This window comes from Bos mutus, chromosome 16 (genome assembly GCF_027580195.1).
Source record: "Bos mutus isolate GX-2022 chromosome 16, NWIPB_WYAK_1.1, whole genome shotgun sequence".
NCBI lineage: Eukaryota > Metazoa > Chordata > Mammalia > Artiodactyla > Bovidae > Bos > Bos mutus.
The window spans coordinates 10,180,533-10,207,992 of record NC_091632.1 but is presented as its reverse complement, the minus strand read 5'-3'; the positions used below and the strand labels follow the sequence as shown (position 1 = coordinate 10,207,992).

General features: G+C 40.0%; 1 protein-coding gene across 1 annotated transcript; it reads left to right on the top strand.

The window, feature by feature from the left end:
• On the top strand, positions 1 to 27,460 carry LOC102271348 (complement factor H-related protein 3-like). Its single transcript, XM_070384376.1, has 7 exons — positions 1 to 172; positions 14,023 to 14,211; positions 14,653 to 14,829; positions 18,446 to 18,580; positions 19,328 to 19,504; positions 21,464 to 21,637; positions 27,255 to 27,460. Exons 1-7 carry the CDS (start codon positions 1 to 3, stop codon positions 27,458 to 27,460), a joined length of 1,230 nt encoding a protein of 409 aa, XP_070240477.1.

Genomic DNA, 27,460 nt, shown 5'->3' with positions numbered 1-27,460 from the left:
ATGGGAAGGAATCAAGGGCAGGCGCAGTCGTCGTTGGCCCTTTTCCAGAACGCTGGACTAAATAAAAAGAATCAAGCGCCTCCATCTGAAAACAGTCTGGATCCCTGTGGGGCAGACACAGCTCAGGACTCCACTTTGGACCTGGGGCCCTCCAGACTGTCCCGACACCTAGGCCCTTGCTCAGTCTTTGGCGTTGCTGCTGCTGCTGCTGCTAAGTCGCTTCAGTCGTGTCCGACTCTGTGCGACCTCGTAGACGGTAGCCCACCAGGCTCCCCGGTCCCTGGGATTCTCTAGGCAAGAACACTGGAGTGGGTTGCCATTTCCTTCTCCAATGCATAAAACTGAAAAGTGAAAGTGAAGTCGCTCAGTCGTTTCTGACTTTTCGCGACCCCATGGTCTGCAGCGCACCAGGCTCTTCCATCCATGGGATTTTCCAGGCAAGAGTACTGGAGTGGAGTGCCCTTGCCTTCTCTGGTCTTTGGCGTTAGGCAGGCATAATTCAGGACAATAGCTGAGGTTTCCGTGGTTGACTGTCTGCTGCTGAAGCCTCTAGTGGCCCGATAGATTTCAGAATTAGGAAAGGTATGACCATTGCTCTCCCAAATGCTAGTCAGTTAATTTCCCCTCTGCTCCCAGAAAAGGACTCCTGGGAAGGTAAATTATTTACACTGACCATTAGCATAAGAGACCTCAACTCTATGGGGCCTCAGTCCTTGAGCAACTAAGTTTTATTGAAGGTGAAATGTACATGCATGAAAAAGGTAAGGACAAAGATTCTGGAGAAGACTCTTGAGAGTTCCTTGGAGATCTTGGAGATGCAAGGAGATCAAACCAGTCAATCCTAAACAAAATCCATCCTGAATATTCAAGGACTGATGCTGAAGCTTCAATACTGTGGTCACCTGATGGGATAACCTACTCAAGGAAAAGGCCCTGATGCAGGGAAAGATTGAGGGCAGGAGGAGAAGCGGATGACAGAGGATGAGATGGTTGGATGACATCACTGACTCAATGGGCAGGAATCTGAGCAAACTCTGGGAGATAGTGAAGGACAGGGAAACCTGGCATACTACAGTCCATGGGGTTGCAAAGAGTCGGACGTGACTGAGTAACTGAACAACAAGGACTGCTACTGCTACTGCTAAGTCACTTCAGTCGTGTCCGACTCTGTGCGACCCCATGGACAGCAGCCCACCAGGCTCCCCCATCCCTGGGATTCTCCAGGGAAGAACACTGGATTGGGTTGCCATTTCCTTCTCCAATGCAGGAAAGTGAAAAGTCAAAGTGAAGTCGCTCAGTTGTGTCCAACTCTTAGCGACCCCATGGACTACAGCTCACCAGGCTCCTCTGTCCATGGGATTTTCCAGGCAAGAGTACTGGAGTGGGGTGCCATTGCCTCCGCCTACAACAAGGATTAGATGAGGTATTTTGGATGGAGCACTTATGAACAGGATTGGGGTCACCCGAAGACGTGCTTCCTTTTGCTTGCATTTGTTCTTTTTATTTCATGCTCTCCCTGAGAATTGGTAGAATGTTCGTTCCTGCTCTGTAGCTTCTAGGAGTAGGCATCTATCTTTGTTTTTTTTGGCTTGTAGCTGCATCATTCTAATCTCTGCCTCTCTGGTCACAAAAATATCTCCCTGATTGTCTTTGTCTTTACATGTATTTTCTTCTTCTTACAAGAATGTCAGTCATATTTGATTGGAGGTCACCATAATGACCTTATCTTAATTTGATTACATCTGGTAGACACCCTAATTCCAAATAAGGTAACACTTTTAGGTCCTGGCTGTAAGGGATCCTGTTTGACACATAAGTGTTCACATTGCAATCTCTCAGATTCCTATTTTCCCATATGTCAAATAGATTCACCCAATTCCAACATCCTCCAAAGTTTTCACTCTTTACAGCATCAACTCAAAGGCCCAAATTTTACTTAAATGTCTTCTAAATAAGTTATGAGCGAGACTCAGTTTCTGGACCATCCCTGGGAAAAATTTGTAGTCACATGTGACCCTGTGAACCAGAAAACAAGTAATGTGCTTCCAAAGTACAATGTTAATATTGACGTAGGATAGAAATTACCATTCATAAATGGAGAAAGAGATAAGAAAGGGGTCACAAGTCTTAAATTCAAAACCCACCAAGAGAAATCTCATTAGATTCTGGGACCAGAGAACACTCCTCTGTGAAAGTAATGCTCCATGTCAGCCCCAATGCAGGCAGACTCAGCTTTATGGACCACCAGGGAGGTGAGACTATTTTCTCAGCTGGAAGAGGCCCCGCCTCTTCCTGTTGGCCCCGCCTCTTCCTGTCGGCCCCGCCTCCCAGGGCGCTGTCTCTGGAGACATTCCTCCTCTACATGTATGATGCCTGCTCCTTTCAGTCCTAGCTGGAAGCATTTCTGCTAGAATAACCTTCTCAAAAACTTTGTCAGTCTCTTGTGCCCTAATACATGCCAGCTGTTAGTTGTGTGTGTACATCATACATCTTCCCTGGATAACAGCATCCGTGCTTCTGGCTTAGGCTGAGACAACTGATTGGATCTCTACACTCACCTGCATACCCTTGTAAGCAAAGGACTGTCCAGCCTCACTATGGGCTTGATTGGTGAGTATAGTATGTGGATAGGCTGACTCATTTCAAATCATCTCACATTGGTTCCTTCTTCTTTGACAGTTCATTCTTCAATTTTCATCGCATTGAATGTATTTTACTACAAGAAGCAAGACAAAATCAGGTGGATCTTTCATAGTTGGGTTGGGAATCTTTGGAACTAAATATCCAAGTTCATCTTGGATATTTTGTGTGGTGGTTAATTTTGTGTCAACTTGGCTAGACAGTAGTATTCAGATGCTTGGTGAAATTATCAGCTAGATGTTTATGTGAAGGTATCTTAAAGATAAGATATATACAGTTATATAACCACCCTATTACCAAGATGTAGAATATTTTCATCATCCCAAAGGTTCCTTCATGCCTTTTGAAATCACTCCCTATTCCATAATTATATTATTATTTTTTTAGGGTGAAGTTTGAGTTCAATGAAAAAAATGAACATTTGAAATAAAACAGTAACTTTTAACTTTATTCTTCAGAAAAATGGTATTTTTAAAGCTAAAGTAAACATATAAATAGTTAAGTACCTAAAGTGAAATTAACCTTAAGTGTTCTGATTGATGTCTTTTAATCACATATATATACCCATATAACTACTACCTAGAACTAAAGAGAGCAAATTTCCAGCACAACATAAGATTTCCTTTTGTCTTTTCCCATTCTGTACCACACCTTACCTCCATAGGCAACCACCCTTATGGTCAGGTTTTCCACATTTTAAAATTTATATCAATAATAAATTGATTAACCTAGTGAGTGTGTTTGACTTTTTTGTTTAGCTCATGAGAACTGTGAGATTTTGTGAAATTGCTGTCAACAGCTATACTTCATTTTGGTTTCTAAATTAGTGAATATTAATCCATTGTATGAAAATGCTACAAATGCTTTGTCCAGTCTCTGAATGTTCATGGGAACAATTTGTACTTTTGCCATTTATAAATAAAGCTGCCGTGGACCCTGCTGTATGTGTCTTTTTATGGGCATGCACTCCTGATCCTCTGGTGAGGGAGGTTAGGGAGGACAAACTGCCAGTCCAAAATACATGAGTCAGGAGCATGAAATATTCAGTGTAAAGAATATGATCATTAATTATGTAATTTTTAAAATGTTGATAGATGGTAATTAGACTTATTGTGGTGATTATTTTGAAATAAACAGAAACGTGGAATCACTACACTGGGTAACAGGAAGTAACAGTGTTCTTGGCCAATTCTACGTAAAAAAACAAGCACACTGAAAAAGATCTGGTATGTGTTTATCAAGGCTAAAGCTGGGGATGGGAGAATTGGATGAAGGCAGTCAAAAGGTAACAACTTCCAGGTGTGAGATAAATTAGAACCAAGGATGTAGTGTACAATGTGGTAAATATGGTTAATATTGCTGTATCTTATGTATGAAAGTTAGTGGAACAGTAAGTCCTAAGAGTTAATTTCACACAAAAAAATATTTTTCTATCTTTAATTTTGTATTTATATGAGATGATCTAAAAGTGAAAGTCATTCAGTCGTGTCCAACTCTTTGTGAGGCCGTGGACTAGACAGTCCAGGAATTCTCCAGGCCAGAATCCTGGAGTGGGGAGCCTTTCCCTTCTCCAGGGAATCTTCCCAACCCAGGGATCGAACTCAGGTCTCCTGCATTGCAGGCGATTCTTTACCAGCTGAGCCACAAGGGAAGCCCAAGAATACTGGTGTGAGTAGCCTATCCCTTTGCCAGTGGATCTTCCCAACCCAAGAATTGAACCGGGGTCTCCTGCATTGCAGGGGGATTCTTTACCACCTGAGCTATCAGGGAAGCCCATATGAGATGATAGATATTCACAAAAGTTGTAGTCATCATTTCAAGATACATATAAATTAAATCATTATGCTCTATATATGGAATCTAGAAAGATTGTACTAACGATCCTACATACAAGATAGCAAAGGAGACACAGATGTAAAGAACAGATGTTTGGACTCAGTAGGAGAAGGCAAGGGTGGGATGCCTTGAGAGAACAGCACTGAAATACATACATTACTGTATGTAAAATAGATAACCAGTGCGAGCTTGATATATGAAGCAGGGCACCCAAAGCCAGTGCTCTATGACAACCTGGAGGGGTAGGGTGGGGAGGGAGGTGGGAGGGGAGCTCAGGATGGAGGGGACACATGTATACCTATGGCCGATTCATACTGATATATGGCAAAACCCATCACAATATTCTAAGATAATTATCCTTCAATTAAAATAAATAAAATTTAAATACAGAACAAAATAATTATGCTCTGCACACTTGAAACTTATGCAGTGCTGCATGTCAATTATATGTCAAAAGAGCTGGAAAAAATAATAACCATAAAATATGCTCCCCAGTCCATGGGATTCTCCAGGCAAGAACATTGGAGTGGGTTGCCATTTCCTTCTCAGTACATGAAAGTGAAAAGTGAAAGTGACGTTGCTCAGTGGTGTCTGACTCTTAGTGACCCCACAAACTGAGCCTACCAGGCTCCTCTGTCCATGGGATTTTCCAGGCAAGAGTACTGGAGTGGGGTGCCATTGCCTTCTCTGACCCATACATAAGTATCATATAAATACAAAGAATTCACCATAACTTGTGTACTTGGTATTAAGATCTAATGTAATTTTCAAAAAATCTCCTCACTTCCCTGCTGCTGCTGCTGTGTCACTTCAGTCATGTCCGACTCTGTGTGACCCCATAGACGGCAGCCCATCAGGCTCCACCGTCCCTGGGATTTTCCAGGCAAGAACACTGGAGTGGGTTGCCATTTCCTTCTCCAGCACATGAAAGTGAAGTTGCTCAGTCGTGTCCGACTCTTAGCGACCCCATGGACTGCAGCCTACCAGGCTCCTCCATCCATGGGATTTTCCAGGCAAGAGTACTGGAGTGGGGTGCTTGCCACTGCCTTCTCTGCCTCACTTCCCTAGGCATGTGAAAATACAGATAATTCAAAGGCTGGGAAAAACTTCACCTATTCTCTAGAAATGTTTTAATAAAAATTAATATTTTATGTTACTTTGAAGCCAGTCCACACCCAGTCCCACACAAAGTTGTACACGGACATAACAGGTGTTGAACACAATAGCTTATTGTGAAACCACCAATAGAAATCATTTATGGACATTGTAAAACATTGAACTTTGATATTTATTAAATGGCACTAATTAACTAGCTTCATTGTAAGGCACTTAAATTCGAAGTCACGTTTGCTAGCTGCAAATGAAGTAGATTTTAAACCTCAAAGACGGCCACTGGAGTTTTGTGTGAATGTATCATTAGAAAATCGAACATGTTTTTGCTAATCAATATTGTTCTCACCTTGTGGTTTTCCTGTGCTCATGGGCAAGGTAAGTTGAAAAAGGTATGAACACTCACCCTTCCTCCTACTTCGTTTCTACTTTCATGTATGTATTTTTGATTGAATCAACTGGCAGAAATAGTCTTCAGGATGTGATAACCATAAAGAATACCTTAATGAAATAATGATCACATATTCACCTGAGGGGGAAATAAGATAAATTATCTTCTACATCCTCTGAGTACCACAGTATGCAGAGCCACTGAATATTGATTTGTGAGGTCATGTGAATATGCTCATGAAAATGTGAACAGAAAATATGTCACAGAAAAGCTAGAGTATGACTCCAAAATGTTTAGGGGATTCTTCTTTGTAATACAAGAAATTTAGAGAACAATGTATATCTTCATAATCTTATATGTGGTAAGATTATTGATTTTGCAGATTCACACTTCATCAAATACTAAATTTTAAGTATGTTCAGTTGACTGTATTTCAATTATATCTTAGTAAAGCTACTAAAAGTCATTAACATCACTGCCAAATTAATGTTTTAACAAAATTAGCTACAGGTAACAGGCATCTCTTTTAACAAAATCCGGAGTATATTCTTTATTTCTGCTGCAATGCCAAAACTTTAAAATTGTTTTCAGAGAGCATTAGAAATTGTGAATTTTTTTAAAAAAAATTAATCACTTCTATCTTGAAATTTATAAGTTCTTCATTATGATGCTTTTCTTCTGTTTTTTTTTTTTTAATAATTCAGTCCTTTCTTTCTTGTAAATATGTCTTCTAATGAGTTTTACGATTCCTCATTAAACACTGCTACTGCTAAGTCGCTTCAGTTGTGTCCGACTCTGTGCGACCCCAGAAATGGTAGCAGGCTCCCCCGTCCCTGGGATTCTCCAGGCAAGAACACTGGCGTGGGTTGCCATTTCCTCCTCCAATACATGAAACTGAAAAGTGAAAGTGAAGTCGCTCAGTCATGTCCAACTCCTAGCGACCCCATGGACTGCAGCCCACCAGGCTCCTCTGTCCATGGGATTTGCCAGGCAAGAGTACTGGAGTGGGGTGCCATTGCCTTCTCCAACACTAGGTGTGACTATAATATGCATTGCTCTGCATTATTGATTTCATAATATGTTGCATGTTGGGTTTTGCATATTATTTAAATCAATTTGTCAATTTTCCTCATAAACAATGTTTACAACACAACAGAGCTTCCTGTCCAGTCCTAAGGGTAACAATTAAAAGCACCTCAGGTCCCAGGTCACCTATAAGAATGGCTCCATTACCAGAGTGCTTGCTGAAAGGGAAGACAGATGTGTTACTCAGTTTATCCCTGGTTCTCAGGTATATGGGAGATGGTCTATTAATCAGTTAGAGAAAATACTAAAGGCATATTTCTAAGTAAGAGAGATAGCAGAGGAGAAGGAGTATACAAGAATGAGAGAAATTTGGAATTTTGACAAATCCTTGCCTGATATTCCAGTTGAAAACCAGTCTTCTCATTAGCAAGGGAACTCTTTCTAAAAGTGGCCTTAGAGATAAATGTTCTGAATATTTGTGAATAATTATTTTTCACAGTAGATAAGTGCTTCACAATTGTAGACTTCTTGTAAGAACTACTTCCTCATCCAACAGAAATAGAAAGTCATATCTTTTTCTTAATTGAAACTCAAAATTACAGAAATAGATTCATCATCTGTTGTTCATGACCCATTCTCATCATGAAATCACACTTGTTAACGACATATGCTGAAAACTGAAAAATCCAAGAGTAAAGAATAATTATTCCAAATCTCCAACAGTGTTGGAAACATACACTAGAATGTTAACCAAAAGGAATGAGATTAAATTAGTAGTTTATTCCCAATATGGGAAGTGAAGGGGAAGGGGAAAAAAATCCAACATTACAACATGTTACAGCATTAGAGTATCCTGCATGCAACCGTACACTTACATTTACCAGTGTACTGTGTATTTTCATGATATTAATTCACATGCTTCAATTTCACCTTGAATAACTCTTTTCAGGGTTTCTAGTAAGGCAAGTCTAGAGGTATTCAGTTCCCTCAGCATTTGTTGGTCTGGAGAAGTCTTTATCTTCAATTCATTTCTGAATGACAGTATTCTTGGCAGTTTTCTCTTTCAGCACTTGGAATATATCATCCCACTTTCTCCTGGCTACTTAGGATTCTGCTTTGAAATATGCTTAGAGACATATGAGTGTTCCTTTGTAAGTTTCAAGCTTTTATGTTTTGCTTTGATTTTTTTTTTCATGCTTTAAGATTTTAAGCCTTTAAGACTTCAAGCCCTTAAATCTTCTCTGTTTTTCTTTAATTTTTGAAGCTTCATTATAGTATGTGTTGTAGCTGCGTCTTAATGTTGATTTTGTTTCAGTTCAGTTCAGTTCAGTCACTGAGTCGTGTCTGACTCTTTGCGACCCCATGAGTTGCAGCATGCCAGGCCTCCCTGTTCATCACCAACTCCCGGAGTTCACTCAAACTCACGTCCGTCAATTCAGTGATGCCATCCAGCCATCTCATCCTCTGTCGTCCCCTTCTCCTCCTGCCCCCAATCCCTCCCAGCATCAGAGTCTTTTCCAATGAGTCAACTCTTCACATGAGGTGGCCAAAGTACTGGAGTTTCAGCTTTAGCATCATTCCTTCCAAAGAAATCCCAGGGCTGATCTCCTTCAGAATGGACTGGTTGGATCTCCTTGCAGTCCAAGGGACTCTCAAGAGTCTTCTCAACACCACAGTTCAAAAGCATCAATTCTTCGGTGCTCAGCCTTTTTCACAGTCCAACTCTCACATCCATACATGACCACTGGAAAAACCATAGCCTTGACTAGACGAACCTTTGTTGGCAAAGTAATGTCTCTGCTTTTGAATATGCTATGCAGGTTGGTCATAACTTTCCTTCCAAGAAGTAAGCGTCTTTTAATTTCATGGCTGCAGTCACCATCTGCAGTGATTTTGGAGCCCCAAAAAATAAAGTCTGACACTGTTCCCACTGTTTCCCCATCTATTTCCCACGAAGTGATGGGACCGGATGCCATGATCTTCGTTTTCTGAATGTTGAGCTTTCAGCCAACTTTTTCACTCTCCACTTTCACTTTCATCAAGAGGCTTTTTAGCTTCTCTTCACTTTCTGCCATAAGGGTGGTGTCATGTGCATATCTGAGGTTATTGATATTTCTCCTGGCAATCTTGATTCCAGCTTGTGCTTCTTCCAGTCCAGCATTTCTCATAATGTACTCTGCATATAAGTTAAATAAACAGGGTGACAATATACAGCCTTGACCCACTCCTTTTCCTATTTGGAACCAGTCTGTTGTTCCATGTCCAGTTCTAACTGTTGCTTTCTGACCTGCATACAGGTTTCTCAAGAGGCAGGTCAGGTGGTCTGGTATTCCCATCTCTTTCAGAATTTTCCACAGTTTATTGTGATCCACACAGTCAAAGGCTTTGGCATAGTCAATAAAGCAGACATAGATGTTTTTCTGGAACTCTCTTGCTTTTTCCATGATCCAGCGGATGTTGACACTTTGATCTCTGGTTCCTAAAACCAGCTTGACCATCAGGAAGTTCACGGTTCACATATTGCTGAAGCCTGGCTTGGAGAATTTTGAGCATTACTAGCGTGTGAGATGAGTGCAATTATGCGGTAGTTTGAGCATTCTTTGGCATTGCCTTTCTTTGGGATTGGAATGAAAACTGCCCTTTTCCAGTCCTGTGGCCACTGCTGAGTTTTCCAAATTTGCTGGCATATTGAGTGCAGCACTTTCACAGCATCACCTTTCAGGATTTGGAATAGCTCAACTGGAATTCCATCACCTCCAATAGCTTTGTTCGTAGTGATGCTTTCTAAGGCCCACTTGACTTCACATTCCAGGATGTCCGGCTCTAGGTCAGTGATCACACCATCCTGATTATCTGGCTCATGAAGATCTTTTTTGTACAGTTCTTCTGTGTATTCTTGTCACCTCTTCTTAATATCTTCTGCTTCTGTTAGGTCCATACAACTTCTGTCCTTTATCGAGCCCATCTTTGCATGAAATGTTCCATTAGTATCTCTAATTTTCTTGAAGAGATCTCTAGTCTTTCCCATTCTGTTGTTTTCCTCTATTTCTTTGCATTGATTGCTGAAGAAGGCTTTCTTATGTCTTCTTGCTATTCTTTGGAACTCTGCATTCAGATGCTTATATCTTTCCTTTTCTCATTGGCTTTTCGCTTCTCTTCTTTTCACAGCTATTTGTAAGGCCTCCCCAGACAGCCATTTTGCTTTTTTGCATTTCTTTTCCATGGGGATGATCTTGATCCCTGTCTCCTGTACAATGTCACGAACCTCATTCCATAGTTCATCAGGCACTCTGTCTATCAGATCTAATCCCTTGAATCTATTTCTCACTTCCACTGTATAATCATAAGGGATTTGATTTAGGTCATACCTGAATGGTCTAGTGGTTTTCCCTATTTTCTTCAATTTAAGTCTGAATTTGGTAATAAGGAATTCATGATCTGAGCCACAGTCAGCTCCTGGTCTTATTTTTGCTGACTGTATAGAGCTTCTCCATCTTTGGCTGCAAATAATATAATCAATCTGATTTCGGTGTTGACCATCTGGTGATGTCCATGTGTAGAGTCTTCTTTTGTGTTGTTGGAAGAGGATGTTTGATTTTGTTTAGTCACATATAAACTTCATGAACTTCGATATCCAATCACACCCCTGATTTTGGAAGTTCTCAGTTATTCTTTAAATTACCTTTCACACTCATCTCCCCTTTCCTCCTTCTGAAAATTCAAGAGTTCACAAGTTAGTTCTGTTGATGCTGCTCCATAGATCATATAGACTTTTTTCATTCTTTTTTTGTTTTTTATTTTTATTTTTGTTGTTGTTGTTTTATTTTCTTTTTATTCTCCTCTAACTGGATAACTTCAATATGTCATCTATCTCACAGATTCTTTCTTCTGCTTGTTTCATTCTGTGGTTGATGCTCTCTAAAGTATTTTCATTTCATCCTTGAATCCTTCAGTACCACAATTTCTGGAGTTTTTATATGATTTGTTTATTTTTTTAAACTGCTCATTTTGTTCATTTATTGTTTTCCTGCTTTTGTTTGACTGTCTTACTGTATTTTCTTGTAGCACATGGAGTTTTTAAAAACAGCTGTTTTTAAATCTTCATTGGGTAAATCACAGGTCTCCAATCTTTGGGTGGAAATGTGCATGCATGCATGCTAAGTCACTTCAGTTCAGTTCAGTCGCTCAGTCGTGTCTGACTCTTTGCGAGCTGTAGCACGCCAGGCCTTCCTATCCAACACCATCTCCCGGAGTTTACTCCAACTCATGTCCATTGAGTTGGTGATGCCATCCAACCATCTCATCCTCTGTCGTCCCCTTTTCCTCCTGTCCTCAATCTTTCCCAGCATCAGGGTCTTTTCAAATGAGTCAGCTCTTTGCATCAGGTGGCCAAAGTATTGGAGTTTCAGCTTCAACATCAGATTTTCCAATGAACACCCAGGACTGATCTCCTTTAGGATGGACTGGTTCGATCTCCTTGCAGTCCAAGGGACTCTCAAGAGTCTTCTCCAACACCACAGTTCAAAAGCATCAGTTCTTCGGTGCTCAGCTTTCTTTGTAGTCCAACTCTCACATCCATACACGACTACTGGAAAAGCCTTGACTAGACGGACCTTTGTTGGCAAAGTAACGTCTCTGCTTTTTAATATGATGTCTGCTGCTGCTAAGTCACTTCAGTCATGTCCAACTCTGTGCGACCCCAGAGATGGCAGCCCACCAGGGTCCCCATCCCTGGGATTCTGTAGGCAAGAACACTGGAGTGGGTTACCATTTCCTTCTCCAGTGGGTGAAAGTGAAAAGTGAAAGTGAAGTCGCTCAGTCGTGTTCAACTCCTAGCAATCCCATGGACTGCAGCGTACCAGGCTCCTCCGTCCATGGGATTTGCCAGGCAAGAGTACTGGAGTGGGTTGCCATTGCCTTCACCGAATATGCTGTCTAGGTTGGTCATAACTTTTCTTCCAAGGAACAAGCGTCTTTTAATTTCATGGCTGCAGTCACCATCTGCTGTGATTTTGGAGCCCCAAAAAATAAAGTCTATCACTGTTACCATTGTCTCCCCATCTATTTGCCATGAAGTGATGGAACCAGATACCATGATCTTAGTTTTCTGAATGTTGAGCTCTAAGCCAAAATTTTCACTCTCCTCTTTCACTTTCAATAGGCTCTTTAGTTCTTCTTCACTTTCTGCCATAAGGGTGGTGTCATCTGAGTATCTGAGGTTATTGATATTTCTCCTGGAAAACTTGATTCCAACTTGTGCATCATCCAGCCCAGCATTTCTCACGATGTACTCTGCATATAAGTTAAATAAGCAGGGTGACAATATACAGCCTTGATGTACTCGTTTCCCAATTTGGAACCAGTCTGTTGTTCCATGTCCAGTTCTAACTGTTGCTTATTGACCTGCATACAGATTTCTCAAGAGGCAGGTCAGGTGGTCTGGTATTCCCACCTCTTTAAGAATTTTCCACAGTTTGTTGTGATCCACACAGTCAAAGGCTTTGGCATAGTCAATAAAGCATAGTCAACCTTTCTAGAGACTCTCAAACTAACTCAGATCTTCTACGGGGCACCTTCCGACACTTATTATCCCTCTTTTCCTAGAATTTCTGCGCCTTGTCTGTATCCTGTAATGCACAAGAAAGGGTGCTGATAGCCTGTCTTTTGTTTCCCCAAAAGCAGCACCACACCTTGAACTCATGGTCTCCTCCTGTCCCACAGATTTGAGCCAGATTTCTGTGCACACTCACTGGTGACCTGTCAAAGCTTGCTCTTGCCTCCGATGTCAGTTGTACCCACAGGGAGCTGGCTATAAGGTGGGAAGGTGTGTGAGTGAGGCAAACAGAGTTTCTGTGAAAAACTGGACTTCCACATAAGGACTTAGCTCCGTGTTGATTTTCTAAGATAGTGTTTACAGGGGCTCTTGGACTGTGGCTGAGAGGTTGAAAGCTGGTTCATGAGCCACTGTAGGCACCACAGTCAGGACAGAGGCCTGTCTGCCTTTACCTCATGCATGTATGGGTGAGACTCCTTCTGGGTCCCTTGGCATAGGGTGTTGAGTCATACACCTCCATCCAGGGCAGGTTTCTCTGTGGATGGATGTCTAATTTCTGTTGTTGGGTTAGAAGCAAAAATAATGGATGTCTTATTATTCTGATGTGAATATATTTCTTGTTTTATCATTTTTCTGGACTTTCTGTGTTGATATCTGTACATTATATTAAATGTCCACTTTTCCTAGTCTTCACAGACCTGTCTCATACATAGAACCCTTTCATCAACCAGCCTAGCCAGAGATTCTGGGTGCCTCTCTAACCTCTATGCTCATCCAAACCACCGTCTTTGTTTTTAGCATGTTGCAGGGGTCTAGAGTATGCCAACTCCCATTAGTGTCCTGAGAGAGGTAGGCTAGAAGCCAGAATAGTTGGTAAACCTGGGAACTGGAGGTTATCATTTCATTCACTCTGGACTGAGCTGGGGAGAGGAGCTGTGCAAATGCATGCACGCTCCTTCAAACCTTGTGCTCTTCGAAACCATGATTCAGCTCTCTGTAGTCCCCAGGCACCAAGCACACTCTGGGCTTCCTCAGCTCTCAGGGACAGGTTAGTTAGAAGCCAATTCCTCGGGCAGCAGCTAAAGAAGATGAGGGTCTAGATGTGTGGTGTGACTCTTCCATGAAGAAACTTGGAGCTGCTCGCTCCACATGTAGCTGGGAAATGACTTGTGAGGAGTGCTGGCACAGCCATTCATAACTGCTGTTTCATTCTCTGTAATCCCAGGAAACTGGAAATGCTGGGCCTCCCAGAGGCAGGCAAGGAGAAACCAGACCCTGGACCAGCAGCTACATTAGCATGGATCTCCTTACATATGTTAGTCATCTCAAGTTTTTATACATTTTTTTTGTCCTAGAATCCCTAGTGCAATGAGTGTAATTGTGCTAGTAAGAGGATATAATTAATAGATGAAACCATTTTGATTATTAAGATAAAATATTATTTATACTTTTTTTTCATTTCAAGTGAAACCTTGTGATGTTCCAGTAATAAAACATGGAAGGTTATATTATGCATTTAAAGGATACTTTCCAGCGAGTGTAGGTCAACAGTTTTCCTATCGCTGCAACCGGTATTTTGTGACTCCTTCACAAAGTTCCTGGGATTACATGACTTGCACCCTGAAAGGATGGTCTCCAGAAGTGCCCTGCCTCAGTAAGTAAACCTCTTAAATTTTATGTGTATAAATCTTTCAAAGTGTGAAGAGACACTAGTACTCACTAGTAAGTGAGTACAATTAGGTCTTGTATACAACAGGAAGGCTGAGGAACAAGTTCTATGAGTAAAAAGATCCAAATAGGTCTTCCTTTCCTGAGGAGCTCTTCCTGGAAATCACAGGAGAATTATAGAGACCTTATGAGAATATCTGCATCATTTATACGTATTTTAATTATAAAAACTAAAGATAAATGACATGGAGTATTCATTTATTTTTTTTCCTTTTTAATAAGTGTGATAGTAACTTTCCTTTTTATTAAGTTATATGTTATTTTAGAATACTAATGCACCGTCAGGTAAATACTATAAAGTTAATTTTTGCTGTGCTTTTACCAAACATATGTTATTTTTCTATTCTGTTGTTTTTATGATCCTTAGGACAATGCACTTTCAATTATTTGGAAAATGGATATTACACAAACTCCCAAGAAAAGTATTTACAAGGTAAAACTGTAAGAGTCCGCTGCCATGATGGCTATAGTCTTCACAATAATCAGAACACGATGACTTGCACAGAGAAGGGCTGGTACCCTCCTCCAATATGCGTCCACGTCGGTGAGTAAACTGGGCTCAGACCCCAGTATGTTCATAAGTTTCTAAGACTCAGCTGTATTATCCACTGAAAAATGTGTAGATAAGCCTTTTGTTTTGTCCGAGGACCTATTTAATTGTATTCTTTAACAAGCGTGTATGAGTGTACAGATTCCTAGATAAGTGTATAACCAAATAAATGTGCCTATTGATGGACATTAGTCAAGAAAATGAAAAGAATCACAAAGAAGAAACCGTAATGACAGGGTGAAGTTAGAAAGCTGGCAGAATAGGAGTTTTGCTGTCTCTCCTGATACAAACACAACCTTTGACAGTCACGCATGAAGGAGTATCTTTGTGGGAGGCAAGGAGTCTAGCAGAGCGATTACAGCAAATACTCAAGACCCGGCACGTCACAGAGGCTTGGAGGAACAGCCTCACCCTTCGTGTGTCGCCCTCCCCTAAAGCGGCACAGCTTAGTGCCAAGAGACACCGCTCAGCACGGGATTTTACCTGTGGGGGAATCAGAGCATCTGACCAAGCGTGGCTTCCTCAGCCTCCAGCACTGATGAGAAGGCGCCCTTCTATCTCCCCTCATCCAGGACACAGGACACGGGGGTCACCTGCATGGCTGAGGGGTGGGGAGAGGCCGGCTGTACAGCTTCCAGAGCTAGAGCTCATTGAGGGACATGGATCCCACTGACCATATTGGAGACACTACCAGGAAGCCCACCCTCTAGGCGTTGCAGACACCTTGCTTGTGGGTCCTGCTCACCCATGGGCACCTCAACATATCCACATCCCCCTGCCCCAGGGCCAGCTCCCTGTGTAGGTTCTCACGGTGGTGTCCCAAGCCTTTGATCTGTGAGACGTCCAGAAGCCAGTCTGACCCCTGGGACTGTGAGAAAGCACACAAACTGACTATTCAGCATTGCCCCAGGGAAGCAGCCGGGAAGCTGTCAGCACAGAGACCAGCTTTCCTGGGTGGAGAGAAGCAGACGAGCTTCAGAATTCTCTCCCAAGAGAAACTGAGATATGTGGCCAGGTGTATCCTTAAAAGAGGTCTGGAAAAGCCTCAAAATCCTATCAGTGACAGAGTGAACTTCTCTCCCCAAGGAAAGTCCGTAAAGACTAGAGGAAGTGACTGCTGCTTTAAATGCAAACAGCGTGCTTTAAACGCAAAACAAACATGACTATAAGGAACACGAAGATCAAGGACTATAACACAAACAGAAGAACATAATAATTATACAGCAACTGATATCAAACAATGAAATGATGGGTGTTCACTAAACTTACTGTTGTAAACATATCATTATATATAAGTCAAATCATTACACTGTGAGTGATCGGTCACTTCAGTTGTGTCCGACTCTTTGCGACTCCATGGACTGTAGCCTGCCAGGCTTCTCAGTCCATGGAATTCTTGAGGCAGGAATACTGGAGTGGGTTGCCATGCCTTTCTTCAAGGGATCTTCCCAATCCAGGGATCAAACTCACGTCTCCTGCACTGGCAGGTGGATTCTTTAACACTATCACCACATTTAACACCCCATAACCTGTGTAGTACATAAGATCTACTGTAATTTTAAAAAATTTATCCATTTCCATAGCCCATGAAAATACAGATGATTCAACAGGTAGAAAGAACTTCACCTACTATCTTGAGATGTTTTCTTGAAAATTAGTATTTTATATTACTTCTGGAGCCAGTTCATACCTGGTCGCACATAAAGCTATGGACATACTTGTCAGGTGATGAATAAAGTAACTTACCATGAAACTACCAACAGAAAACATTTAGGGATAGTGTAAGACATTGAACTTTGATATTTGCTAAATGATGCATTAACCAGCTTCGCTGTAATACACTTAATTTCGGAGTCATATTTGAGAACTGCAAATGAGGCAGATTTTAAACCTCAAATGGTGCAACTGGAATATTTGTGTGACTGTACCATTGAGAAAACCTAACGTGCTGTTACTAATCAATGTCTTTCTCACCTTGCGGGCTTCCACTGCTTAAGGACAGGGTAAGTTGAAATTGATTCAGACACTCAGTCTTCCTCCTAAATATAATTGTATCTACTTTCATGTGCGTATATTTTTGATTGAATCTCCTGGTAGAAATAACCTGCAAGGTGAGATACTTATAAATAATACCTTAATGAAAAAATCAACATGTTCACCTAAGGGGGAAATAAAATGAATTGTTTTCTGTATTCTGAGTACCACAGTGCGAAAGGCCACTGAATATTGCTTGTGAGGTCATGTGGATATGCTCATGAAAATGTGAATAGAAAATATGTCACAGAAAAGCTAGAGTATGACTCGAACATGTTTGGGAGATTCTTATTTGTAATTTGAAGAAACTTTGAGGAACAATGGTTATTTTCATAATCTTGCATAGGGAGATGATTTTGCAGATTCAAACCTCATCAACTCCTATATTTTAAATATGTTTAGTTGACTATATTTCAAAGTCACTAACAACGCTGTCATGCTAATGTTTTAACAAAATTAGATCTAGGTAACAGGCATATCTCTTTTCACAAAATGTAGAATATATTCTTAATTTTCAGTGTAATGCCAGTATATTTAAATGCCAGTTCATTTAAAAATTGTTTTCAGAGAGCGCTGAAAACGTTGAAAACATAAAAAACTGTTCAATGGAAAACTCTGGGCTGCAATCCTGACACTGTCCTAAAGGTTCCCAAGGGATTCTGTGCACATTTCAGTCTAGGAGCCATGGCTACAGCCTCTTGTACCTTACATCCCCTCAATTTCACTGAGGAATTATACACATCACTCACTGCGGTGTCCTTAAGCATTTGCCCAAAATATCATTAAAGAGTAGTTTTGTAAATTATACCTTTATTTTTCTGTTATTTTGTCAGATCTTCTATTTGGATCTTTTGGTCATCTTCTTCCTTCAACCGTGTTATCCTCAATGTGTGTTAATCCCACTTTTTTACACTAATGAATTGGCAACAAAGTCATGAGACAGACTCCTTTATTCAGTATATCAAACTTTGTATGTATTATGGCACTTATATGTAATTTATATATTAATGCATTTAATTAATTTTTTGCATATTCAAATCATTCTTTTTCTTAATTTCACTGGTTTCATATAGAATCACTTTTAATTTTGGCAATTTTTTTGTGTTGGCAATGGATATATATCAAAATTAAACCTTCCTATTCACATCAGTAAATGTATTCATAATTTGACTATTCATAGAAGTTGAAGTGTTTGCACTGCCACCAAGTTTTTTTCCAAAAAATGTCCTCTGTCCTTCCTACAATGTCCCTTCTAATAACTTACAATATATAGCACTTCTTCTAAGATGATGGAATCTCAGTGTGCTTTTCTTTAATTACCCATGATTGGTTAGAGAGCGCAGATAGTCTCCTTCATATATTGGTACTTTTGGTTTCAAGTTCTTGCTTATGTGGACAGCTGGACACACATCAGAATGGTGATTTTAGGACACATGTGTGCACTTCTGTGTGATATCATGTAAGCTCCTGTAAAATCGTTTATTACTTTCAATTAAACTATCAAATATGACAAGCAGTACATAAGTTAAATTTCAGAGTTAGTGAAACATAAAATCTTTCTTCCATTTATTCCTAGGACTTCCCTGTGGACTTCCACCTTCAATTCAGAATGGTGCTGTACGTCACAAGAAAGACAGTTACCAATATGGAGAAAAAGTCACATACACCTGTGACGAAGGATTTAGGATTTATGGATTTGCGTCTATAAGATGTTTAGGAGGAAAATGGTCCGTACACCAAAATGCATAAGTATAGTGCATTTCATTTTATTCTAATGCTGATAAATATCTTTAATTAAGAGCATAGATGGTACAAATATGAAACTAAGCAGTAATTCTAGAACTTTACAAGGCATCTTGTGAAAGTTCTGAATTCTAGTAGGGAATTAACAATCCTAGTAATAACAGAAGTTTGAAAACAGGAGCTAAATTATCTCATTTTCACATCAACTTGGGTGCAGTTTGGACATCCTCTGATAAACATTCTCAGATTTCTGGTCTTTGTTCCACACGACTGTATCACAGTTGACCTCTGCTTATCAGTCTTATCACTACTCAATGTACTGTTAATTTATCAATCATTTCTTTATAATACATAATTTTCTAAGACACGTGACGTAATTCAAGGTAACAGATTTTGATACAAGAAACAGAAACACGTTTATAATGTAGGCGGCCTGCAATGGGGAAAAGAATTTAAGTGTGAGAAGTATGCTCTCAAGCATCACACGCATCCCTATCTCTTTGAATATCACCATTCCCATGTTGTACTTCTGATGAGTATAGAGACACTCAGTGTGACTAGCTCAAGATGTCTGACATGTGTTTTAAGTTATAAGAGAAATTTGTACAATATTCATTGGTTTGATATGTACCTATCAATTTTTCTGGAATATAATCATTGGTCACTATGTATTTTTAAAGATGGACTAAACTAATATATATTCCTTTTTTTTCAGGCACAGATTGTTTTAACTTGCCCAGCTTTGATGATGCTGTACTCACAGGCAAGAAGAAGAAATCATACAGATCAGGAGAACAAGTGGCTTTTAAATGTCGACCATATTATCAGCTGAATGGATCCAACACTATACAGTGTGTTAAGAGCAAGTGGATAGGAAGGCCAGTGTGCAGAGGTACTTTGGTAAAATTTTTAAATTTTATTGTTACAGTATCTTAAGTAATATAATATTCACCATCATTAAATGGCCATAGATTATTCGTTGTTCTTATTGTCATTCAGTCGATAAGTCGTGCCTGACTCTTTGCGACCCCATGGACTACAGCACACCAGGCTTCCCCATCCTTCACTATCTCCAAGAGTTTGCTCAGACTCATGTCCACTGAGTTCATCTCATCCTCTGTCACCCCCTTCTCCTGCCTTCAATCTTCCTAGCATCAGGGTCTTTTCCTGTGAGTTGGCTCTTCACATCAGGTGGCCAAAGTATTAGAGGTTCAGCTTCAGCATCAGTCCTTCCAATGAATATTCAGGGTTGATTTCCTTTACAGTTGACTGGTTTGATCTCCTTGCAGTCCAAGGGACTCTCAACAGCACCACAGCTTGAACCCATCAATTCTTCAGCACTTAGCCTTCTTTATGATCTAACTCACCCATCCATACAGGATGAATGGAAAAAAACATAGCTTTGACTATACTGCCCTCTGTAGGCAAAGTGATGTCTCTACTTTTTAATACGCTGTCTAGGTTTGATACAGCTTTCCTCTAAAGGAGCAAGCATCTGTTAATTTCATGGCTGCACTCACCGTCCACATTGATTTTGGAGCCCAAGAAAATAAAATCAGTCACTGCTTCTACTTTTTCCCCTTCTATTTGCCATTAGGTGATGGGACTGGATGCCACGATCTTAGTTTCTTGAACATTGACTTTCAAGCCAGCCTTTTCTCTCTTCTCTTTCACTATCAAGACTCTTTAGTTCCTCTTTACTCTCAGCCATTAGAGTGGTACCATCTGCATATCTGAGGTTGTTGATATTATTCCAAGAAATCTTGATTCCAGCTTGTGATTCAGCCAGCCTAGCATTTCACATGATGTACTCTGCATAGAAGTTAAACAAGCAGGGTGACGATATACAGCCTTGTCATACATCCTTCCCAATTTTGAACCAGACAATTGTTCCATGTCAAGTTCTAACTGTTACTCCTTGACCCGCATACGGGCCAAAAAAGTTTATGTCTCAACATAAAAAGAGATGGGATTGTGTTCTCAGTGTTTAGCGTTGTAGCCCAATAATTCTAAAAGCACATCCCTGGCACAGCAATCTCAGCATATTCTGGAAAACTGTTAGATATGCAAGCAGATTCACAGGCTCATTCAGACCTGTTGAATGAAAACCTCTGGGGCTGCAACTCTGACACTGTTTTAAGGAATCCCAAGGGATTCTTTGCATATTTCAGTTTAGGAGTCAAGGCTACAGCCTCTTGTACCTTACATCCCCTGAATCTCACTGAGGGATGACCCATCACTCACTGTGGTATCCTTAAACATTTCCAAAAAATACCATCAAAGAATAGTTTTGTTTCCCAGATATGTTTGAATCTTTTAATTAATCATCTTCTTCCTTCAACAATGGTATTCTTCAAAGTGTGCTAATTCTTAATCAAGTTTCTAAAGAAGTATCTACTGTGTTTATTTTTCTAGGTGTCTTAAGTTACAGTTAATAAACAGAATGACTATAAACCAAATCCTGATGACTTAAATCAAATCCATATGATCTTATTATTATGACTTTCTTATGGTTTATAAATTCATTGTGAATTTATATAACACTGATTTTACTAAACTCAGAAAGAGTTGTCCAGAAAAGCTCTCATTTTCACTGGCCTGAAATCGTGTATTAACCTGCTAGTGAAGGCTGGGGCAGAGATTTAAGGTAAAAAAAGCTTAATTTGCACTGAAAAATATTGCTTTATCTCCTTTTCCTTAATCTTATATGTAAACTTATTGAATTTAGCAGTCTTTCATGACAGATTACCTATTGAATTTAAGTAACCATGGAGTATATTTGACATTCACTCATTGGCTTATTGTTCATAAGGATCATTATATTAGAAATACTTTTTTTTCTTTTTTTCAGATGTTTCCTGTGTGAATCCACCCAGAGTGGAAAATGCAGTTATACAAAGTGAGAAGCCTAGGTATCAAAATGGTGAGAGAGTACGTTATAAATGCACCGGAACTTACGACATTTTGGGGGACATAGAAGTGACATGTTTAAATGGAACTTGGACAAAACCACCTCAGTGCAAAGGTAGAGTATCTTGTCTACCCACTCCTTGATTTAAGAGAAAGTTCTATACAGTCAGCAAACAAGACCAGGAGCTGACTGTGGCTCAGACCATGAACTCCTTATTGCCAAATTCAGACTTAAATTGAAGAAAGTAGGGAAAACCACTAGACCATTCAGGTATGACCTAAATCAAATCCCTTATGATTATACAGTGGAAGTGAGAAATAGATTTAAGGGCCTAGATCTGATAGATAGAGTGCCTGATGAACTATGGAATGAGGTTCGTGACATTGTACAGGAGACAGGGATCAAGACCATCCCTATGGAACAGAAATGCAAAAAAGCAAAATGGCTGTCTGGGGAGGCCTTACAAATAGCTGTGAAAAGAAGAGAAGCAAAAAACAAAGGAGAAAAGGAAAGATATAAACATCTGAATGCAGAGTTCCAAAGACTAGCAAGAAGACATAAGAAAGCCTTCTTCAGCGATCAATGCAAAGAAATAGAGGAAAACAACAGAATGGGAAAGACTAGAGATCTCTTCAAGAAAATTAGAGATACCAAGGGAACATTTCATGCAAAGATGGGCTCGATAAAGGACAGAAATGGTATGGACCTAACAGAAGCAGAAGATATTAAGAAGAGATGGCAAGAATACACAGAACTGTACAAAAAAAGAATATTGGAGTGGATTGCCATCCCATTCTCTAGGGGATCGTCCCAACCTAGGGATCGAACCTGGGTCTCGGTCATTGCTGGTGGGTTCTTTACCAGCTGAGCCACCCACATGCTCCTGCACATCAACCAGTAGACATTTAGGTTGTCTCTGTGGCCTGGCTATTGTAAATAGTGCTGCAGTGAACTGTGGTGTTGGGGAAGACTCTTGAGAGTCCCTTGGACTGCAAGGAGATCCAACCAGTCCATTCTGAAGGAGATCAGCCCTGGGATTTCTTTGGAGGGAATGATGCTGAAGCTGAAACTCCAGTACTTTGGCCACCTCGTGCAAAGAGTTGACTCATTGGGAACGACCTGATGCTGGGAGGGATTGAGGGCAGGAGGAGAAGGGGACGACAGAGGATGAGATGGCTGGATGGCATCACTGACTTGATGGACGTGAGTCTGGGTGAACTCCGGGAGTTGGTGATGGACAGGGAGGCCTGGTGTGCTGTGATTCATGGGGTGCAAAGAGTCGGACATGACTGAGCAACTGAACTGAACTGATCTGATCTGATTAGGAATAAAATATGTTGATATAAATAGATATTGAAGAAGTTCTTAGGGAATAATTTTTTGATTAAAAGAAAATGATGGTGCTTAACATATTCTTTTTGTGGAATGAATAAATAATCTCACATACATATTTTATGAAATAGTTTACCAGATTTGAACGGTTGGAATCATGGAAAATTTCCAGTCTTAAATATTAAGATAGTTATTTCTTGAAGAATAAATGTGTTAAAGATACCATAAGTACATTTGACAGCCCAAGGAATTTCACTCTGAGACATGCAATAGGCAACTGGGGTCTGATAATAGAATGTATGCGTCTTTTGGGATTCTTCACATATGGGTGATATTTAAAGTTATGAATGAGTTGAACTCATTCAGGGAATTAGTGTACACATAAAAAAAAAAAAAGTCTGAAACTTGATCTTAGGATGCTTCAGTGTTTAGAGTTCAGAAAGGAAATCTAAACAACGAAATTGTTGTAAGTCATATCCCTAAGTCATGTCCAACTCTTTGCGACCCCACGGACTACAGCACACCAGGATTCCCTGTCCTTCACTATCTCCCAGACTTTGCTCAAACTCATCTCCGTTGAGTCCGTGATGTCATCCAACCATCTTATCTTCTATTGCTTCCCTTCTCCTCCTGTCCTCAATCTTTCCCAGCATTACAGTCTTTTCCAATGAGTTGGCTCTTCACATCAGGTGGCCAAAGTATGGAAGCTTTAGTTTCAGCATCAGTCCTTCCAATGAATATTCAGGGTTGATTTTCTTTAAGATTGACTGGTTTAATCTCCTTTGTCCAAGGACTCTCAAGAGTCTTCCAGTTTATCAAGTTAATTTTTGCCCGTGTGAATTTTTTTGGCAAATTCTACTTGAATATGTTTTCCTGTTTAAACAGCATACAGCTCAGCATACTGTTTTTGTGTTCACCTGCCACTCTGTCTTTAAACTGAAGTATCTAGACCATTTACATTTAAAGTAACTTACTTAGGGACAGTGTCTGCCATTTTATTATTTGTTTTGTGTGTGTTTTCTTTGTCTCTCATCTCCATTTCCTTTTCTTCACTGTGGCATTTTGAACACTATAGAATAATTTAACTGTGACACATCTGCATTGCTTTCAGTACATGCTTTCTCTGCAGGGCTTTATTAATATTGCTTTAAATAGGTAGTTTATCACTCCCTACTGTTGCTGACATTTCATCACCTCAGGTGAGATGTATAAACCTTATTTCCATTTAGATTTATTTACCCTCCCCACATTTTTAACATAAATTCATTAAATATTCCCTCAACATATACTGAGCACTATATCAAATGACATAATTTGGCATGACCATGATCTAATAAAATCATTAGGAAAAGACAGTCTTGAATTTTAAAAATCAATTCTATTATTTTTCCTTCCTTCCTAAAGTCTCAATCCCTTTTCTATTTTCCTTTCTATCTTAAGAATTCCCTTAGCAATTCTTTACGTAGGTCTGCTGGTGACAAATTCTGTTTTCCTTTGTCTGGGATGTCTTTCTTTCTCCTTTTAATCCTATAGGATGGTATCACTGGATATAGGGGGTTGATGATTCTTTTCTTCCAGGATTGGAAAAATGATGTCACTTTTCCTGGCTCTGTTGTTATGGATGAGAACTCTACTGATGCTTGGATCCTTTTTTTGTATAAGTATTGCATAATATCTATCTAGCTGCTTTTGAGATTTTTTCCTTTGGTTTCCAGCGATTTAGTTATGATGTATCTTGACATTAATTTCTATGGGTTTATACTGTTTGGAATTCTTCAGATGTTTTAATATGTGGTGTTGAGAAGACTCTTGAGAGTCCCTTGGACTGCAAGGAGATCCAACCAGTCCATTGTAAAGCTAAAGCTGAAACTCAATACTCTGGCCACCTCATGCGAAGAGTTGACTCCTGGAAAAGACTCTGATGCTGGGAGGGATTCGGGCAGGAGGAAAAGGGGACGACAGAGGATGAGATGGCTGGATGGCATCACCGACTCGATGGACATGAGTTTGGGTGAACTCCGGGAGTTGGTGATGGACAGGGAGGCCTGGCGTGTTGCAGTTCATGGGGTTGCAAAGAGTCGGACATGACTGAGCAACTGAACTGAACTGAACTTTAATATGTAGACTTGTGCTTTGTGCCCTATTTGGGAAATATTCAATCATCATAGTTATTTTTTCATCTCAATCCTCTTTCTTTTTACCTTCGGGGTCTCCAATCTTTTACTATCTTCCTATGGTTGCCTGAAGCTCTGTCCATTTTTTTTTTCAGTCTATATTCAAAGTTAGTCTGTAGTTAAGCTTTTATCCCTCTGTCATCTGCAGTGTATTATTGAGCCTATCCAATGTGTTTTTAAAATTATATTAGTCTTTTTTTTAGTTCTATAAATTCAATTCCATTAAGAAAAAGCATTTACCAGTTATTTCAATATCTGTGTCATCTCGGTGTTGTCTTCTGTGGATTTGTTTTTTTCTTTTGAGGCTTTCTAGGTCCTTGGTATTATGAATGATCTGTATCCTAGACTTTTGGGGTATTATCATTTTTGAGACCCTAGATTTTATGGAATCTTTCATATATCAGGCCTCCATTACTGCCAAGCAGGGTGTAAGTCAGGGTCCCCACCTGGCCTCCAGTGACTCAGGGAGAAAGGGCAGAGTGATCTTGCTTCCCAGCCATGTGAGTGGAGGTCTGGGCTTCTCGCTCGGCCCCTGCTGATCAAGGCAGGGAGACAGTTAGTCTTAGGCTTCTGTTATGGTGTATTTCTAGAGTAAGTCAGTATTATAAAAATTCTTTGTCTCGCTAGCCTGCTCCGTTTCTGGGCTTCCCCAACGTCTCAGCAGTAAAGAATCCGTCTACAGTGTAGGAGCTGCAGGAGATGTAGGATTGATCCCTGGAGGAAGATCCCCTGGGTTGCATGGCAACCAGTATTCTTGCCTGGAGAACCCCATGGACAGAGGAGCCTGGCGGGCTACAATCCATAGGGTCGCCAAGAGTTGGATACAAGTAACTTAGCAGGCATACACACACCACTTTCTGGGCCTCTGATGAAAAAGATCAAGTATTTCTTGAGACCTTTTTTTTTTCTTTTTGCTTGAAGTTGTTATCATTTCTGGGTTGTCGTCTCAGTGTCTTGACCAAGATACACAGAAAGCAAATTAAAACCCAAGCCACTGTCTGCAGTGTAATTTCTTGAATCTCAAGGTCTCTAATCAGATTGACATCTTCTCTACATCTTTTAAAATCTCCTGTGTTGGTTTTTATAATATGTCAGGATTTTTAATTATAAGAAGGAATACTTCACAGATGTAATAAGCATCTCAACTTGTCCCAGAAAGGAAGTCCACTATTCAAATCTGTAATTGTTTGAATTTTATTTAAGGAGTTGATGGAGCTAATGTTTTTTTGTAAACAATTTGAAAATCAATAAAAATGACTAGAGATTCAAGACACCGCAGTATGTTGTACATAAGGACAAAAGAAATGTTTTATTTCCCTTCAGTATCCATCTGCCTAGCATACATTCACTAAGAAAATGTATTTTAATACCAGAACCCTGCACAGAAGACATATTTGTGAATGTATTATGTGTGATTTCAAGTGGGGTAAAAGTAAACCTTAAAAATATGCCTTTCCTGTTAAGTGATTGGATTTTCTTCAATAAATCATTTCTGTCATCAGAAGTCACAAGTCTCAATATTACATAGTAGGCTACATTTTTTTCCTATATTTTAAACTGTGGGGGGTGGTGGTTTTTCAGTAAATCAAACAACACAGAATTTAGACTCTCAAGGAAAATGTGGGCCTCCTCCAACAATAGATAACGGAGACATCACCTCACTCCTCACACCTGTATATCCTCTGCGGTCAATTGTGAGTGTCAGTGCCAGGCCTACTGTGAGCTTCAGGGAAACAGAAACGTGGGTGAGAATGGAGAGTGGGCTGAGCTGCCAAAGTGCTTGGGCAAATGCCCCAGTCTTCCCGTGGATCCTGGGGAAATCCTGGTACTGGGCATGAGGCTTAGCTGTTTATAATAGAGCTTTCGTGGACTAACAAGCCATTCTGTTGCGTGCTTGATTACCAAATATTACTATGTGTGGAAATAAAGTTTGAAAATCTTCTGGTCAGGAACAATAGCAACAAGAGGTTCCTTAATGAAATCTTTCATAAGTTAATTGACATTGTAAGTCTATGATTATAACATTTAATTATTACATTAAATATAGTACCTCATTCTTACTTTTAAAATAATGAAACCTGCATGATAGATTTTCAATGAGTTGGTTTGGAAAAGGTTTTGAGAAGGAATTTTTGGACTAGAGAAGATTCTACTCGAAAGCTTGAAATTCTGTGTAAAATATTTGTTCACTATATAATATTTTATGTTTATATTTTTATCTTCAGAGGCCTGTGAAATTTCAGAAGAAATGATGAAGAAACATAACCTACAGTTAAAATGGACTTCAAAAAAACTTTACTCAAAAACACAGGATCATATTGAATTTATATGTAAACGTGGATATCATCCAGTGACACCGTATCCCACATTTCGAGCAGCTTGTCGGGAAGGACAAGTGGTGTATCCTCACTGTGGACAAGACACTGGTTAA

What these genes read in the sequence shown, in the direction of transcription:
- LOC102271348 (XM_070384376.1), top strand. Translation starts at nt 1, where the DNA reads ATGGGAAGGAATCAAGGGCAGGCGCAGTCGTCGTTGGCCCTTTTCCAG. An exon ending in TCCAGAAGTGCCCTGCCTCA is followed by an intron (nt 14,212 to 14,652) that starts GTAAGTAAACCT and finishes TATGATCCTTAG; the next exon opens with GACAATGCACTTTCAATTAT. An exon ending in AAAACCACCTCAGTGCAAAG is followed by an intron (nt 21,638 to 27,254) that starts GTAGAGTATCTT and finishes TTTTATCTTCAG; the next exon opens with AGGCCTGTGAAATTTCAGAA.